This window comes from Sus scrofa, chromosome X (assembly GCF_054392235.1).
Source record: "Sus scrofa isolate SSC_HxYL_T2T_F1_AM1 chromosome X, Sscrofa_HxYL_maternal_Yorkshire_Landrace_v2.0, whole genome shotgun sequence".
In the NCBI taxonomy this organism is placed as follows: Eukaryota; Metazoa; Chordata; class Mammalia; order Artiodactyla; family Suidae; genus Sus; species Sus scrofa.
The window spans coordinates 46353627-46366291 of record NC_139401.1 but is presented as its reverse complement, the minus strand read 5'-3'; the positions used below and the strand labels follow the sequence as shown (position 1 = coordinate 46366291).

General features: G+C 54.4%; 1 protein-coding gene across 6 annotated transcripts; it reads right to left on the bottom strand.

Annotated features, from left to right (window-relative positions):
* Positions 1-4659: 4659 nt before the first annotated feature.
* Positions 4660-11777, bottom strand: WDR13 (WD repeat domain 13). 6 transcript variants are annotated; one of them, XM_021080039.2, is made up of 10 exons: positions 11664-11777; positions 11121-11315; positions 10306-10546; positions 8915-9024; positions 8666-8796; positions 7504-7811; positions 6706-6886; positions 6461-6602; positions 5350-5468; positions 4660-4931 (listed from the first exon to the last, which is right to left on the bottom strand). In XM_021080039.2, the coding sequence occupies exons 3-10, from the start codon at positions 10309-10311 to the stop codon at positions 4747-4749; spliced, it is 1182 nt and encodes a 393-aa protein (XP_020935698.1). In that variant the 5' UTR covers positions 10312-10546; positions 11121-11315; positions 11664-11777; the 3' UTR covers positions 4660-4746. The 6 variants fall into 6 exon arrangements, with proteins under 6 accessions (XP_020935698.1, XP_020935699.1, XP_020935695.1 ...); XM_021080040.2 differs by having other exon boundaries at positions 10306-10925; positions 11236-11315; XM_021080036.2 differs by having other exon boundaries at positions 11236-11315.
* Between the last annotated feature and the right edge of the window lie 888 nt (positions 11778-12665).

Genomic DNA, 12665 nt, shown 5'->3' with positions numbered 1-12665 from the left:
GGAAGATGATGCCATCAGGGGGGGATTGATGGTGGAAGAATTAACAGGGACTGTGGTTCAGGGAGTTCTCGTTTTGGCTCAGCGGGCTAAGGACTCGATGTTGTCCCTGTGGGATGTGGGTTCAATCCCTGGCCTCACTCAGTGGGTTAAGGATCCAGTGTTGCCACAAGCTGTAGCATAGATGGCAAACGCTGCGGCTCAGACCTGGCATTGCTGTGGCTGTGGCATAGGCTGGAAGCTGCAGCTCCGATTCAACCCCTAACCTGGAAACTTCCATATGCTGAGGGTGCAGCCCTAAAAAGCACAAAACAAAACAAAACACAAAAAACAGTGACTATGGTTCAGTCAGATAAGAGGAGCATTGATGGCAGCAGAGTTAAAACACAGGTTCAGTAATAGACCAGAAAATCACTGATAGTGGAATCAAGAGATGCAGATTTGGGGTCAGATAAGAGGGATCAGGATCTTTTTGTTTGTTTGTTTGTTTAGGGCCACACTCCGGGCATATGGAAGTTCCCAGGCTAGGGGTCAAATCAGAGCAACAGCTGCTGGTGTACACCACAGCCACGGCAATGCTGGATCCATGCTGCCTGAGACTATACCACAGCTCATGGCATCATCGGATTCTCAACCCCCTGAGCGAGGCCAAGGATTGAACCCAGATCCCCACGGATACTAGTCGGGTTCCTTATGGATAAGCCACAACGGGAACTCCAGGGGCCAGGATTTTTAAAATTAGTTAACAGCTGTTCTCTTTGCGAGTTCGAGTTTTTTGAACACAAGCCACCAGCTCTCCTTGCTTGGCCCTGAGATAAACCTTTCTCTGTGCCAAATATCGAAGTTTTGGTTTGTTCGGCCTCACTGGGCATTGGGCACAGAAACTTGCGTTTGGTAACAATTTTGGCGAAGCCAGCCTGAGCCCATGGCAGATTGACCTGGCCAGAGGCAGCCCCTTCCCTGAATCCCAGCAGCTACCTGAGTTCATCTCAATCTGGGAACTGGGAGGGAATGCAGGCGCCTGCCACCCCAGGGTGTGAGGTTGTTTGGAGCTGAGAAACATCCTGAGATACAGTCGACATCTGGTGTCACTTGGGATTTTTTTTTTTTTTTTTTTTTTTTTTTGCATTCTAGGGCTGCACCTGCGGCATATGGAAGTTTCCAGGCTAGAGGTTGAATTGGAGCTGTAGCCACCGGCCTACACCACAGTCACAGCAAGGCTGGATCTTAGCCGAATCTTCGACCTACACCACAGCAACAACCCTGGATCCTTAACTCATCGAGTGAGGCCAGGGATTGAACCCACATCCTCATGGATACTAGTCAGATTTGTCTCTGCTGTGCCACAATGGAAACTCCCTGGTGTTACTGGGAGTAAGTCGCTCCAGCTTGCACAGGTGGGAATTCTACCCACTTTATCTGGGTCCATCCTCTTTTGGGAGCCAGGCCAGTCTGGAATCCTCTGTCTGGGAGTGGAAGTGGAATTTTGGGGCTACTGATTGTGGGACCCTGTTTGTTGTTTGTATGTGTATGTGTCCCCCACACACACACACACAAAAACAACCCACAAATGTTCTGATTATCTAGACAAGAGAGGTGTTGATGTTAGAATAGTTAGCAAATGCTTGAACTCTGACCAGAGAGGCATTCATGGTGCAACAGTTAACATAGCCCCTGGTTTAGGGTCAGATCAGAGAAAAAGAGATGGGGACAACTGAATAAATATCTGGGTTTGAGGTCAGCCAAGAGGGGAATAGAGGAGTTCCCATTGTGGCTCAGTGGGTTACGGACCCAACTAGTACCCGTGAGGATGTGGGTTTGATCCTTGGCCTCGCTCAGTGGGTTAAGGATCTGGCATTGTCCTGAGCTGTGGTGTAGATCACAAATGTGGCTTGGATCCAGAGTTGCTGTGGCAGTGGTGTAGGCCGGCAGCTATGGCTCCGATTCTACCCCTAGACTGGGAACTTCCATGTGCCACGGGTGCAGCCCTAAAAAGCAAAAAAAGGGTCGGGGGGAGGAACAGATTCTAGAACAGTGAACAGAGCCTGGGCTTTGAACTCAGATTCTAGGAGCACTGATGTTGGAAGAAATAACTGCATGAGTTCAGCAACAGATCCACAGGGAACAGGTGACAGAGCAGTTACCAGAGGACCCGGTTTAAGGTAAAACCAAAGGGGAGTTGATGGTGGTGTATTTAACAGGTTTGAGGATAGGCCTGGATTGGAAGAATTTAAGTGGCTGTGCAACATAATTAGACCAGTAGATTGCTGAATTTGGAAGAGTTAAGAAATCCTGGTGAAGAATCAGACAGATGGAAGAGCAAAGATAGTGGAAAAGCTGTGATTAGGAATCAGGATGACACTGAAGGTGGAATGACAGTAAAAGAGACCCTAGTTTGAGAACAGATCAGGAGGACATTGACGTTGCAGTAGTAAATAGTGGACCAGGTCTGAGGCCGGACCAGGGGAGCACTGCTTAAGAGTTCACATGGGGGAGTTCCCATCATGGCACAGTGGTTAACGAATCTGACTAGGAACCATGAGGTTGCAGGTTCGATCCCTGGCCTTGCTCAGTGGGTTAAGGATCTGGCGTTGCCATGAGCTGTGGTGTAGGTCACAGACATGGCTCGGATCCCGCGTTGCTGTGGCTCTGGCATAGGCCGGCGGCTACAGCTCTGATGAGACCCCTAGCCTGGGAACCTCCATGTGCCGCAGCAGTGGCCCAAGAAATGGCCAAAAAAAAAAAAAAAAGAGATTTAAATGGGGAGTTCTCATCATGGCACAGTGGAAAAAATCCGACTAGGAACCATGAGGTTGCGGGTTTGATCCCTGGCCTCAGTCACTGGGTTAAGGATCCGGTGTTGCCGTCAGCTGTGGGGTAGGTCGAAGATGTGGCTCTGATCTGGCATTGCTGTGGCTGTGGTGTAGGCCGGCAGCTGTAGCTCCGATTGGACCCCTAGTCTGGGAACCTCCATATGCCACCAGTGCAGCTCTAAAAAAAAAAAAAAAAAAAAGAAAGAAAGAAAAAGAAATGCTTCTGGATGTATGTAACCCCGCTGTCCAACAACTGTGGTTTGAATGAACAAAAGGTTATTGTCCTCCACCAACAAGACTGCTGGTGTTAGTTCAGCCTCTCAACAACCTTGGGCCAGTTTTGTGTCTCTGGGACTCTGCTGCGGACTGACCCAAGGTCTCAAGATGGTAGCTGCACATCCCACTGAGGCCTCTGGATGTGGCAGCCTGTGGAGCTGCAGCGAAGGATGGGGCTGGAGGAAGAGCGTCTTTGATATCCTGGCAACGTTGACATTTCCTCGTGACTCAGGTCACTGACAAGGGGTTTGGGTTACTATCGATCTCCCTGTCTGCACCCCAAGCTTTCTGCCCTCACTCAGGGCTCCTCTTGAATACTGAACATCACTCTGTGGTCTCTGGGCTGTTCCGGACCTTGAATTTGGGCTCTGGGTGGGCATGGGGCGGGGGAGCTGGAGGTGGTCTGGGGTTTCTCTGGGGTGGAGAGAGATTCCCCATCCCCTTCCCTCTCCAACAGGAGCCGCTACCTGAGCCTTGGCAGGGGGGCCCACAGTTGCTCTGCACTGGCTTGGCGCTCTAAGTCCTCAACACCTCTGCTCCGTGCTTGCGAAAAACAATCAATGCACTGACAGGTGTGGGGCCCAGGTAGCAGCTGCCCGAAGGTCGGGTTGGGGGAGCCCAGGAGCCTCAGCCTCCCTGAGAAACCAGCAGAGTCCCGCGGACTAACAGGGTGAAATCACTGTGGTAGAAGCCAACATTCCTTACTTCAGCCCTTCTGCTGCGGCCACCCCGGTGCGAGTCCCCATTACTGCTCACCTCAACTACCGTGGGGTCTCCCGACCGGCCCCCCACTTCTGCTCACCCGCCCCAATCTGTTCTCTTCTCAGAGGGGGATCCTCTTATAACCAAGTCAGATCATGTCCCTACTCCGTTCAAAACCTTCTTATGACTCACCCCTCATGCAGCAAAAAAGCTCTAGACCAACCATGACCCCAAAGCCCTCCAGGATCTGGCCTGTCCAACCTCGTGTCCTACCAAACCCTGATCCAGTCACATTGACCTCTACAACAGTCCTTCTGGCGCATTCTAGCCTCAGGGCCTTTGCACTGCCTTTACTCTGCCTATAACATTCTTCTCCCTCACACATCATGGCTCCCTCTCACGTCATTCATCTTTAAATTTCACAGTCAGGAACCTCTTTCGTGGTCACATCAAAAAAACAACACAACCTCCCCGCTGCCACCCGCCACCACCCCACCTCTGGAAACTCTATCCCCTGTCCCCACTTTTTCTTCCCAACACTCAACTTTTGCTGACCTATTATCTATTTTTATCTATTCTTTACCTGCCCGCACCGGAATATAAGCGCCATGAGGGTAGTGGTTCCTGTCAGTTTAGGTCATAACTAGACCCTCAGTTCCTGGCACATAGTAGGTGTTTGATAATGTCTGTCCAGTGTGTGGCTGTGGAAAACACTTGAAGTGGTGCCTCTGACAGGGCCGGCCGACCTTCCTAAATGGGTGTTGAATGAATGAATCAATCAATGCATGAAGGCGTGAATGAGGAGGTGAACCCCGTCGCATCTTGGGGCCTAAGAGCTGCCCTCTCCCCCCGCAGATCTGGGAGCCAGCCATCGGCACGACCACGGGTACTTTATTTACAAACACAACTGGGGCAGAAGGCCGGTGGGAAGGTGGGACAGTGGCAGGGCTGACATCTCCTACTTCTGCTCCCGCCTCCAGACGATGACCATGCCGCTGGCGTCACTGGAGGCCAGCAGGCTCTCGTCGCAGTTGAAGCTGACGTCCAGCACGGGCGCGCTGTGGCCCTGCAGCTTGTTGACGGCGGCCTTGGCTGCTCGCTCCACGTCAAAGAAATGCACGCACATGTCCTCGCTGCCTGTCACTGCGCAGGGGAGAGGAGAGGCCCTCAGGAGGCATCGCAGGGGGCCACTGGGTGCTCTGCGTGTGACGCCTCTGGGGTGTCTGAGGTATTGCAGGGTTTCGGTCCAAGGCGTGAGGTCCTGTGGCTGGGGGCTTGGGGGTGGACCGTCCCTAGATGGGAGGTCGCCTAGCTGTTTTGGCTCTGTGTTCAGAAGGTCTCTGAGCTCTCTGTGGTTGGTGGGAGGGGCTCCTGTGTCTTAGGTTGGGAGGTTTCTGCCTGTTTGGGGGTCTACGTTTAGTGTGAGGTTGCTGGGACACGAGGACTCGAGGAGCAGGAGGTCAGGGCATCAGGGTGTCATGATATCTGAGCCAGATCAGCACCAGCCTTGGTCCCTGCCTCTCCCCAGCCACCTAGACCCCCCTGCCCCCATGGCACTCACCCACACAGGCCCCTTGGCGGAAGGACATGAGAGGGCAGAAGATGCTGCGTACGGGGTGCGAGCTCTGCTCAATGGGGAAGCTCCTCTTCAGCTGCAGGGTCCCCTCATTGTCCACCACCCTGAGAGGAGGAGGAGAGTGGGTCAGGGGGCAGCCTCAGCCAGTCTATGTCCCCACCCCTGCACCTAAGGTCTTTTCAAGGTTCATGATTTTTTTTTTCTCTTTAGGGCTGCACTGGAGGCATATGGAAGCTCCCAGGGTAGGGGTCAAATCGGAGCTATAGCCACAGTCATGCAGGATCCGAGGCTTGTCTGTAACCTACACCATAGCTCACAGCAACGCCAGATCCTTAACCCACTGATCAAGGCCAGGGATCGAACCCACATCCTCGTGGATACTAGTCAGATTCTTTTCCGCTGCGCCACAATGGGAACTGCCAAACCCCTCACTTTTTTTTTTTTTTTTTGCTTTTTAGGGCCACACCCACGCCATATAGAGGTTCCCAGGCTAGGGGTCTAATTGGAACTACAGCTGCCGGCCTACACCACAGTTACAGCAATGCAGGACCTGAGCCGCATCTGTAACCTACACCACAAGTCATGGCAATGCCAAATCCTTAACCCACTGAGCGAGGCCAGGGATCGAACCCGAAACCTCAGGGTTACTAGTTGGATTTCTTTCCACTGTGCCACAATGGGAACTCTGCAAACCCCTCACTTAAAAAATAAATAAATAAAAAAGGAAGGAAGGAAGAAATGCAGGCCAGTGCTCTAAGGGGGCTCCAGTCTATCTTATGGCTCAGTTTGTTCATCTGTGAAATGGACACGAGAACAGCACCCACCTCATAGGGTTGCTATGAGGATTAAATGAGATGTTACGTATGCAGCAGTGCTTTGAACAGGGCCTGGCCCCCGTAACTGCTACACACATGCTAACTACTGCGATTACTACTGCTCCTGCTGGTGTCACCATTATTGTGTGAGTACTATTATTAGGAGACCAGACCTCCGCTCTCAATGAAAGTAACCTCCATGGCTTAGTCTGCTGGGACCATGGGGTTTCCCATCTCAGTCTGACGGAGGTGGCAGGCCCCCTACCTCCAGGCAGACCCACCTGTAGAGCAGCAGCTTGTTGAGGCAAGCATTGATGAGCAGGGAGGGGTCCCGGGCCTCGCGGCTGACCCAGGAGCGGGCGGAGATGCTGGTCACGGGGCTGCCCTCGTGCACCACCAGACGCTTGGCTTTGGTCAGCTTCCCTGCGGCAGCAGAGGGAGGGGAGGCAGAGGTGAGCGCAGGGACTGGGCACCTGGAGGCGGCGGGGAGCTCGAGCACCTGGAGGCGGGCCGGGGGCTGGCCTACCTGTGGCCATGTCGAAGAGGAAGGAGAAAATGCTGCCACGATCATCGCCCGCCCAGAGGAGCCGGCCGGGGGCGTCAAAGGACAGAGCGAGGACGCGGCCTGTCAGCTTGCTGGAGCCGCCCTTCACCTTCTTGCCCGTGGAGATGTTCATGACGTGCACGTTGTGCTTGGCGTTCCCCACCTGTGCGTGAGACCCGCACACCATCACCCTGCTCCCAGCCAGTCCCTCCTTGAGTCTGACCACAGTGGGGCGGCTGTGGATGGGGCAGGCTGATCCCTACTGGACACTCATCACGGTGAGGCTGGGCCAGGGGACCAGAAGGTGACCCAGGCCTGTACCTCCCGAGCCAGCCCCTCTTGTGACCTGACCGGAGTAGGCGACTGCTCCCAGGAGTAAAAGGGGCCTGTCCTCCCGGTCCTTCCGGGAGGGTTTACTACACTGGGGTGGTAGTTGCTGCTGCAGCTGAAAAGAGCCCAGAGCACAGGCTCCCTTGGCCAGCTCCCCCTACCCCTCGCTGAGGGCCCGGCCAGCAGCCCCTGTAGCTGGAAAATGGTAGGATCAAGGCTGATGGGACTGTGACCCCTGATTGCCCCCCCTCCATCCCCAAGGGTCTACCACAGTGAGGCCAGGCCAGACCAGGAACTGCACCCCCCTGGTTCTGCCCTGCTGCCCTCTGAGTCTGACCAGCAGAGGGCTGAGGCCATGGACTAGAGGGGTCTCCCTCATCCTGATCCCCAAGGGGCAGCCCTCCCAGGCTCGCAGCCCGCCTTTGGTGAAGGGGCGCCCTGGGGCCTGACCACAGTGAGGTTGTTGTTGACGGGCTGGAAGGTGCAGCAGAGCAGTTCGGCCCCGTCGGGGTCAGGGATCTCCCGGATGCAGCGGCCATCCTCAGAGGCCCAGATGCGCATGGTGGCATCGAGAGAGGTGGACACGAGGATGTCATTGGAGAGGGACCAGGCGAAGTCGGAGACACCCCGCGTGTGGCCCCGCAGCACGCGGAGCACGGTGGGCGGGGCGGGCACCAGCTGGCACAGCGAGATGCTGCCATCGAGCGAGCAGCAGGCCAGGCGGTGCCGGTCGTCGTTGGCGAAGCGCACCCGTGGGACTGCAAGGCCAAGGGACCGTTTGTGAGAGCTGGCAAGGTCACCAGTGCTTTCATTTAGAGGAGGTTCTGATGTGTGCGCTTGGGGGCAGGACCCACCACACCAAGCGCAGTGGCCTCAGCAAAGGGCTTTCCTTGGCTAAGAAGGGGAGCTGGAACCCCAGATGGCCCTATGCCAAAAGCTCCCTAAATCTTGGCAGAAACCTCAGGGACTGCAAATGATTTCTGAAACGTGCAAAGGCCTCTACATCTCAGGAAGCGCTCTACAATTACCAAGGTCTTGGCGGCTTGAAAAACTCACTCTGCCTTTGCAAGGTTTTAAGCTCATCCAAGTGACTCAGGACCCCAAAAGCTTCTGCAAAGTGTTTTAATTTTTTTTTTTTTTTTTTTTTTTGCTTTTTAGGGCTGCACCTGCAGCATATGAAAGTCCCCAGGCTAGGGGTCCAATCAGAATGACAGCTGCCGGCCTACACCACAGCTGTAGCAATGCAGGATCCAAGCTGCGTCTTCGACCTACACCACAGCTCATGGCAACGCTGGATCCTTAGCCCACTGAGCGAGGCCAGGGATCAAACCTGCATCCTCATGAATACTAGTCAGGTTCGTTAAACACGGAGCCACGAAGGGAACTCCCAAAGTGCTCTTTTTAAGCTGCTGAGCCCTCTATGGTAGACAAAGTAGCCTAGACTTTGCAGATCACGCTGCAGGGGGCTTTTAGGTTTACGATAGGTTTGATGAATGGCAATTCCTCCATCGGAGATGGGCCCGAGATGCTGCATTCCAGAAAAGGATGCACCAGGTGGCTATCTGCGTATGGGCAGATGTGTGGTGAGGGGACCTGCCACCCACTGGCTCACCTGCCTCATCCACGTGTTGGTCAAAAACATGGTACATGCCCGCAAAGGCATAGTTCTCGCTCAGCGATGTGTCCCCGGCCATGGCTCGACTTGCTTCTGCCGCTGACGTGGGCACCACGCTGCCGGGGGGCCTAGGCCCCAAGAAGAGGGAGGGATGAGAGGAGGGAGGAACTAGCATTTGGCCCGCCGTTGCACTGTGGCCCCTCTCCTCCTCACAAACCCCCGCCCTCCGCTGCCCCTGGTGCCCACCTGTCCTCATAGACAGCACGGTTCATCTGTGCTTGCAGCTGGTAGGAGCCGCGGCTGACAGAACGGCGGTGCCCACGGGCCCCCAGAGCCCGAGGATCATCCTCGAAGTCCTGCAAACACAGAGGGTCAGGGAGGGCACACCTGGGAGACAGCCCTCAAGAACGGATGAGGTCTGGTGTCTTCAAAACACACCCAGAACCAGATCCCTCCTCACCCCTTCCACCGCCACCACCATTGCCTGGACTACTTTGGCGGCCTCTGTACTAGTTCCCCTGCTCTCACCCTTGCCCTGCTCAGGAAATACTCGACAAACATTCTTTGCACAAAAAGCGAACACTTTTCCCCCAGAAAACCACTCGGCTTGGTCTCTTGCCTCATTCACGTCTCAGCTCAAGTGTCACCTCAGAGAGGCCCTTCCTGATCATCCCATCAAAAACAGCTTCCCAGGGAGTTCCCGTTGTGGCGCGGTGGCTAACAAATCCGACTAGGAACCATGAGGTTGTGGGTTCGATCCCTGGCCTTGCTTGGTGGGTTAAGGATCCAGCGTTGCTGTGAGCTGTGGGGTAGGTTGCAAAGGTGGCTCTGGCGTAGGCCGGTGGCTACAGCTCCAATTAGACCCCTAGCCTGGGAACTTCCATATGCTGCGGGAAGCGGCCCTAGAAAAGGCAAAAAGACAAAATAAATAAATAAATAAATAAGCTTCCTGGAGTTCCCATCATGGCTTAGCGGTAATGAACCTAACTAGTATCCATGAGGAGGCAGGTTCCATCCCTGACCTCACTCAGTGGGTTAAGGAGTCGGCGTTGTTAGAACTGTGGTGTAGGTCACCGATGCAGCTCAGATCCCGAGTTGCTGTGGTTGTGGTGTAGGCTGGCAGCTGTAGCTGTAGCTCTGATTCGACCCCTACCCTAGGAACTTCCATATGCTGCTGCAGGTGCGGCCCTGAAAAAGCAATGCTAGAGCTGTGGCATGGGCCGAAACTGCAGCGTGGGTTCAATCCCTGGCCAGAGAAGTTCCACAGACTGCGGGTGCAGCCAAAAAAAAAAAAAAAAATTAGCTTCCCTCTGTCCCCCACACCAGTCTTGCTTCACCCCCAAATCTGCTTTATTTTTCCACGGTTAGCACTTCTCACTACAAACCATGGTAGTTATTGTTTATCTGGTTTGCTATGTTTATTGACCTATTTATCTTGCTTATTGCCTGCTGATCAACCTGTTATCTTGTTTATTGTCCGTTTGTTGATTTATCTCATACATTGTCTCTTTCTACCCTCTGCTCATCCCAAGAGCCTGGAACAGTGCCTGGCACATAGCGGGTGCTTGACAAGTCTGTTGAGTTAATATACAGGGAGGCAGGTGATACGCATGGCAGGTGGCTGGGGAGGAGCTCACCTCCATGCGGTCAAGGGTAGTGCGGCTGCTGCGGACGATGCTGTTGCTATAGGCACGAGCACTGCCTGGCTCGGAGAGGGGCCCGTAGCGCTGGCCCAGCAGCTGCCCACGCAGCCTCAGGTACTGCCGACGCAATGCTGGAGGGTGCCCAGCCTTGGCATTCTCCCGCAGTAGCTGGCTGCGCCGCCGGATATACTGCGTCCGAAACTGTGGAAACGTTGGTGTGCGGTATGCGTTGTATCTACGATGGCAGGAGGCAAGGCGGGTAGCAGGCACAGGACAGAGGGAATCAATCAGCTCAGGGGATGGGGAAGGAAGAATGAGGTTTGTGGCAGTGAGGGGTCAGGATGGCAAATGATCAGCAGTGGTGATGGGTTCCTCTGGTGCTGTGATGAAGGCGAGTCACAGTAACAATGGACAGGGCAATGAGGTCAGTGTGGGCACAATGGAGGTTGTCCGCAGCTCTGCTGGAGACTGGCATGGGATATGGGTTGACTGAGTTAGGGTAGACAATAGGTGCCACGCTGACATGGTGATGGAGATTACTATGGGGCAATGGTGGGGATCAGTATGGGATGGCGATTGGGTCAGAATGGGGAAGTGATGTTGGTAAGAGAAGTCTGGGGGCAAAAGTGGGGAATAGGATGTCACTAGCCTGGGATCCATCACCCCCTCCCAAAGGCTCTAATAACACAGACGCTTTGCGCATGCCCCACCTGTGACTGTATTTTCCTAACATGCTCTTTAACGACCCTCTATGGCCAATCCTCCTCACTGCGGGCAAGCCCCCACGCCATGCTACTGCGCATGCTCACCTCCAGCAGGCCCACTCAGCAGCACAAGGCAAGGTCTCCGCCCAGCCTCATTTAACGCCATTGCGCATGCACCACAGTAACTTCCGCTCCCACGAGGTCCGACCCCCCGCCTCACCTCGCATCTACTGCTAAAACCTGCTGCCACACCGCGGCCATTCCCCGGCCTCCTCTTCCGGCGTGTCCGCCCGCGGGAGCCTGCAGGACAAGGGCCTGGAAAGTCAGCGTCTCAAGTGAAGAGATCTAGTTCCGCCCCTTCCGCCAGGCGATCGTTGCCTTAGACACCGAGTCCCTCCAGGCCAGGACGTCGCGAAATCCCACCCGGTTATTAGCATGGTCATCACCCTAGTCCTGCCCTTCCCGGGCAGTGCCCTGATGACGCACAAAGGCAACTCAGACCTGGCCCCGCCCCTCCCCGATCACCATAGCAACGCCCCTCCTCCCCACCGCCTAGCTATACTCGCTGGCTTCCCCACCCCTCCTGCCACCACCGCCCCCCGCCTTCCCTTCTCGGGTCCAAGATTAGGACCCGGGATCAGGGACCACCTCCGGGGCTGCCTCCGGCTCTTGAGGCTCCCGGGGCGGCCCTGAGACCAGTGTCACCCTTCTCTCCTCTCTCTCCCTCTCTCTCCCAGGCTCCAGGCAAGATGGCCGCCTACTGCCAGGGAGAATGCTGAGTTCAGAGCAAATCGATAGGAATCCTCCCCAGGGCGTGGGAGCATCACGCAGGCGCATTAAGGGACAATAGCTTCTGGCACCAGGATGAAGGCTCCACCCTTTTAAAGTATATCCACCTTTAGTCCCTAGTGGCATTTTTTTGTGTACACTAGAACAATGTCCAGGGGCCACAGGGACAGGCGCGAGTATGTGAATCACTCACTAAAAATCAGAAATAGTACTTTCAAGAAAAAGAAACACGACTTTCTTTTGAAAGAGTGGTATAAGCTGCTTTTTAGCCACACAATCTTGACTAAGCAAGATTTGAAGTGCACAATAAAAAATAATCACACATGCAAGGCCCCTAGAAAGTTTTCCAGCAGTTCCTGTTGCATATCAGTGGTTAACAAACCCGACTAAGCTACATGAGGATGGGGGTTTGATCCCTAGTCTCGTTCAGTGGGTTGAGGATCCAGCAGTGCCAGGAGCTGTGGCGTAGGTTGCAGACGCCACTCAGATCTGGTGTGGCTGTGGCTGTGGCTGTGGCTGTGGCGTAGGCCAGAGGCTATGGCTCTGATTCAACCCCTAGCCTGGGAATCCCCATATGCCTGGGGTGCAGCCCTAAAAAGAAAAAAAAAATCCAGTTCTTAGGTGACTGATGGGCCTTTCAGACACCCCTGAAATGAGGAGTCCTTTCTGTGTTGGGGTGGGGGCAGTGGGCTTGGATTCTTCCAGGAAACTTAGTGTGAGTCTCTGAAGGCAGAAGACATAATTAGGCACAACAAGCTTTGAGGTTTGGATTCCAAGAGGCTATCTGAATCATCCTTACTTTGACTCCAAAAGGAAGCTGCATCTCTAGTCATCTTAAAGTGATCAGAATATACAATGTAT

Excerpts from the sequence above, each read along its gene's own strand:
- WDR13 (XM_021080036.2), bottom strand. The coding sequence starts at position 11,276 with ATGGCCGCGGTGTGGCAGCAGGTTTTAGCAGTAGATGCGAG. Across the intron at positions 10,547-11,235 it reads GTTTTAGCAGTAGATGCGAG|ATACAACGCATACCGCACAC; the intron begins GTGAGGCGGGGG and ends CTGCCATCGTAG. Across the intron at positions 6,887-7,503 it reads TCAACAACAACCTCACTGTG|GTGGGGAACGCCAAGCACAA; the intron begins GTCAGGCCCCAG and ends TCTCACGCACAG.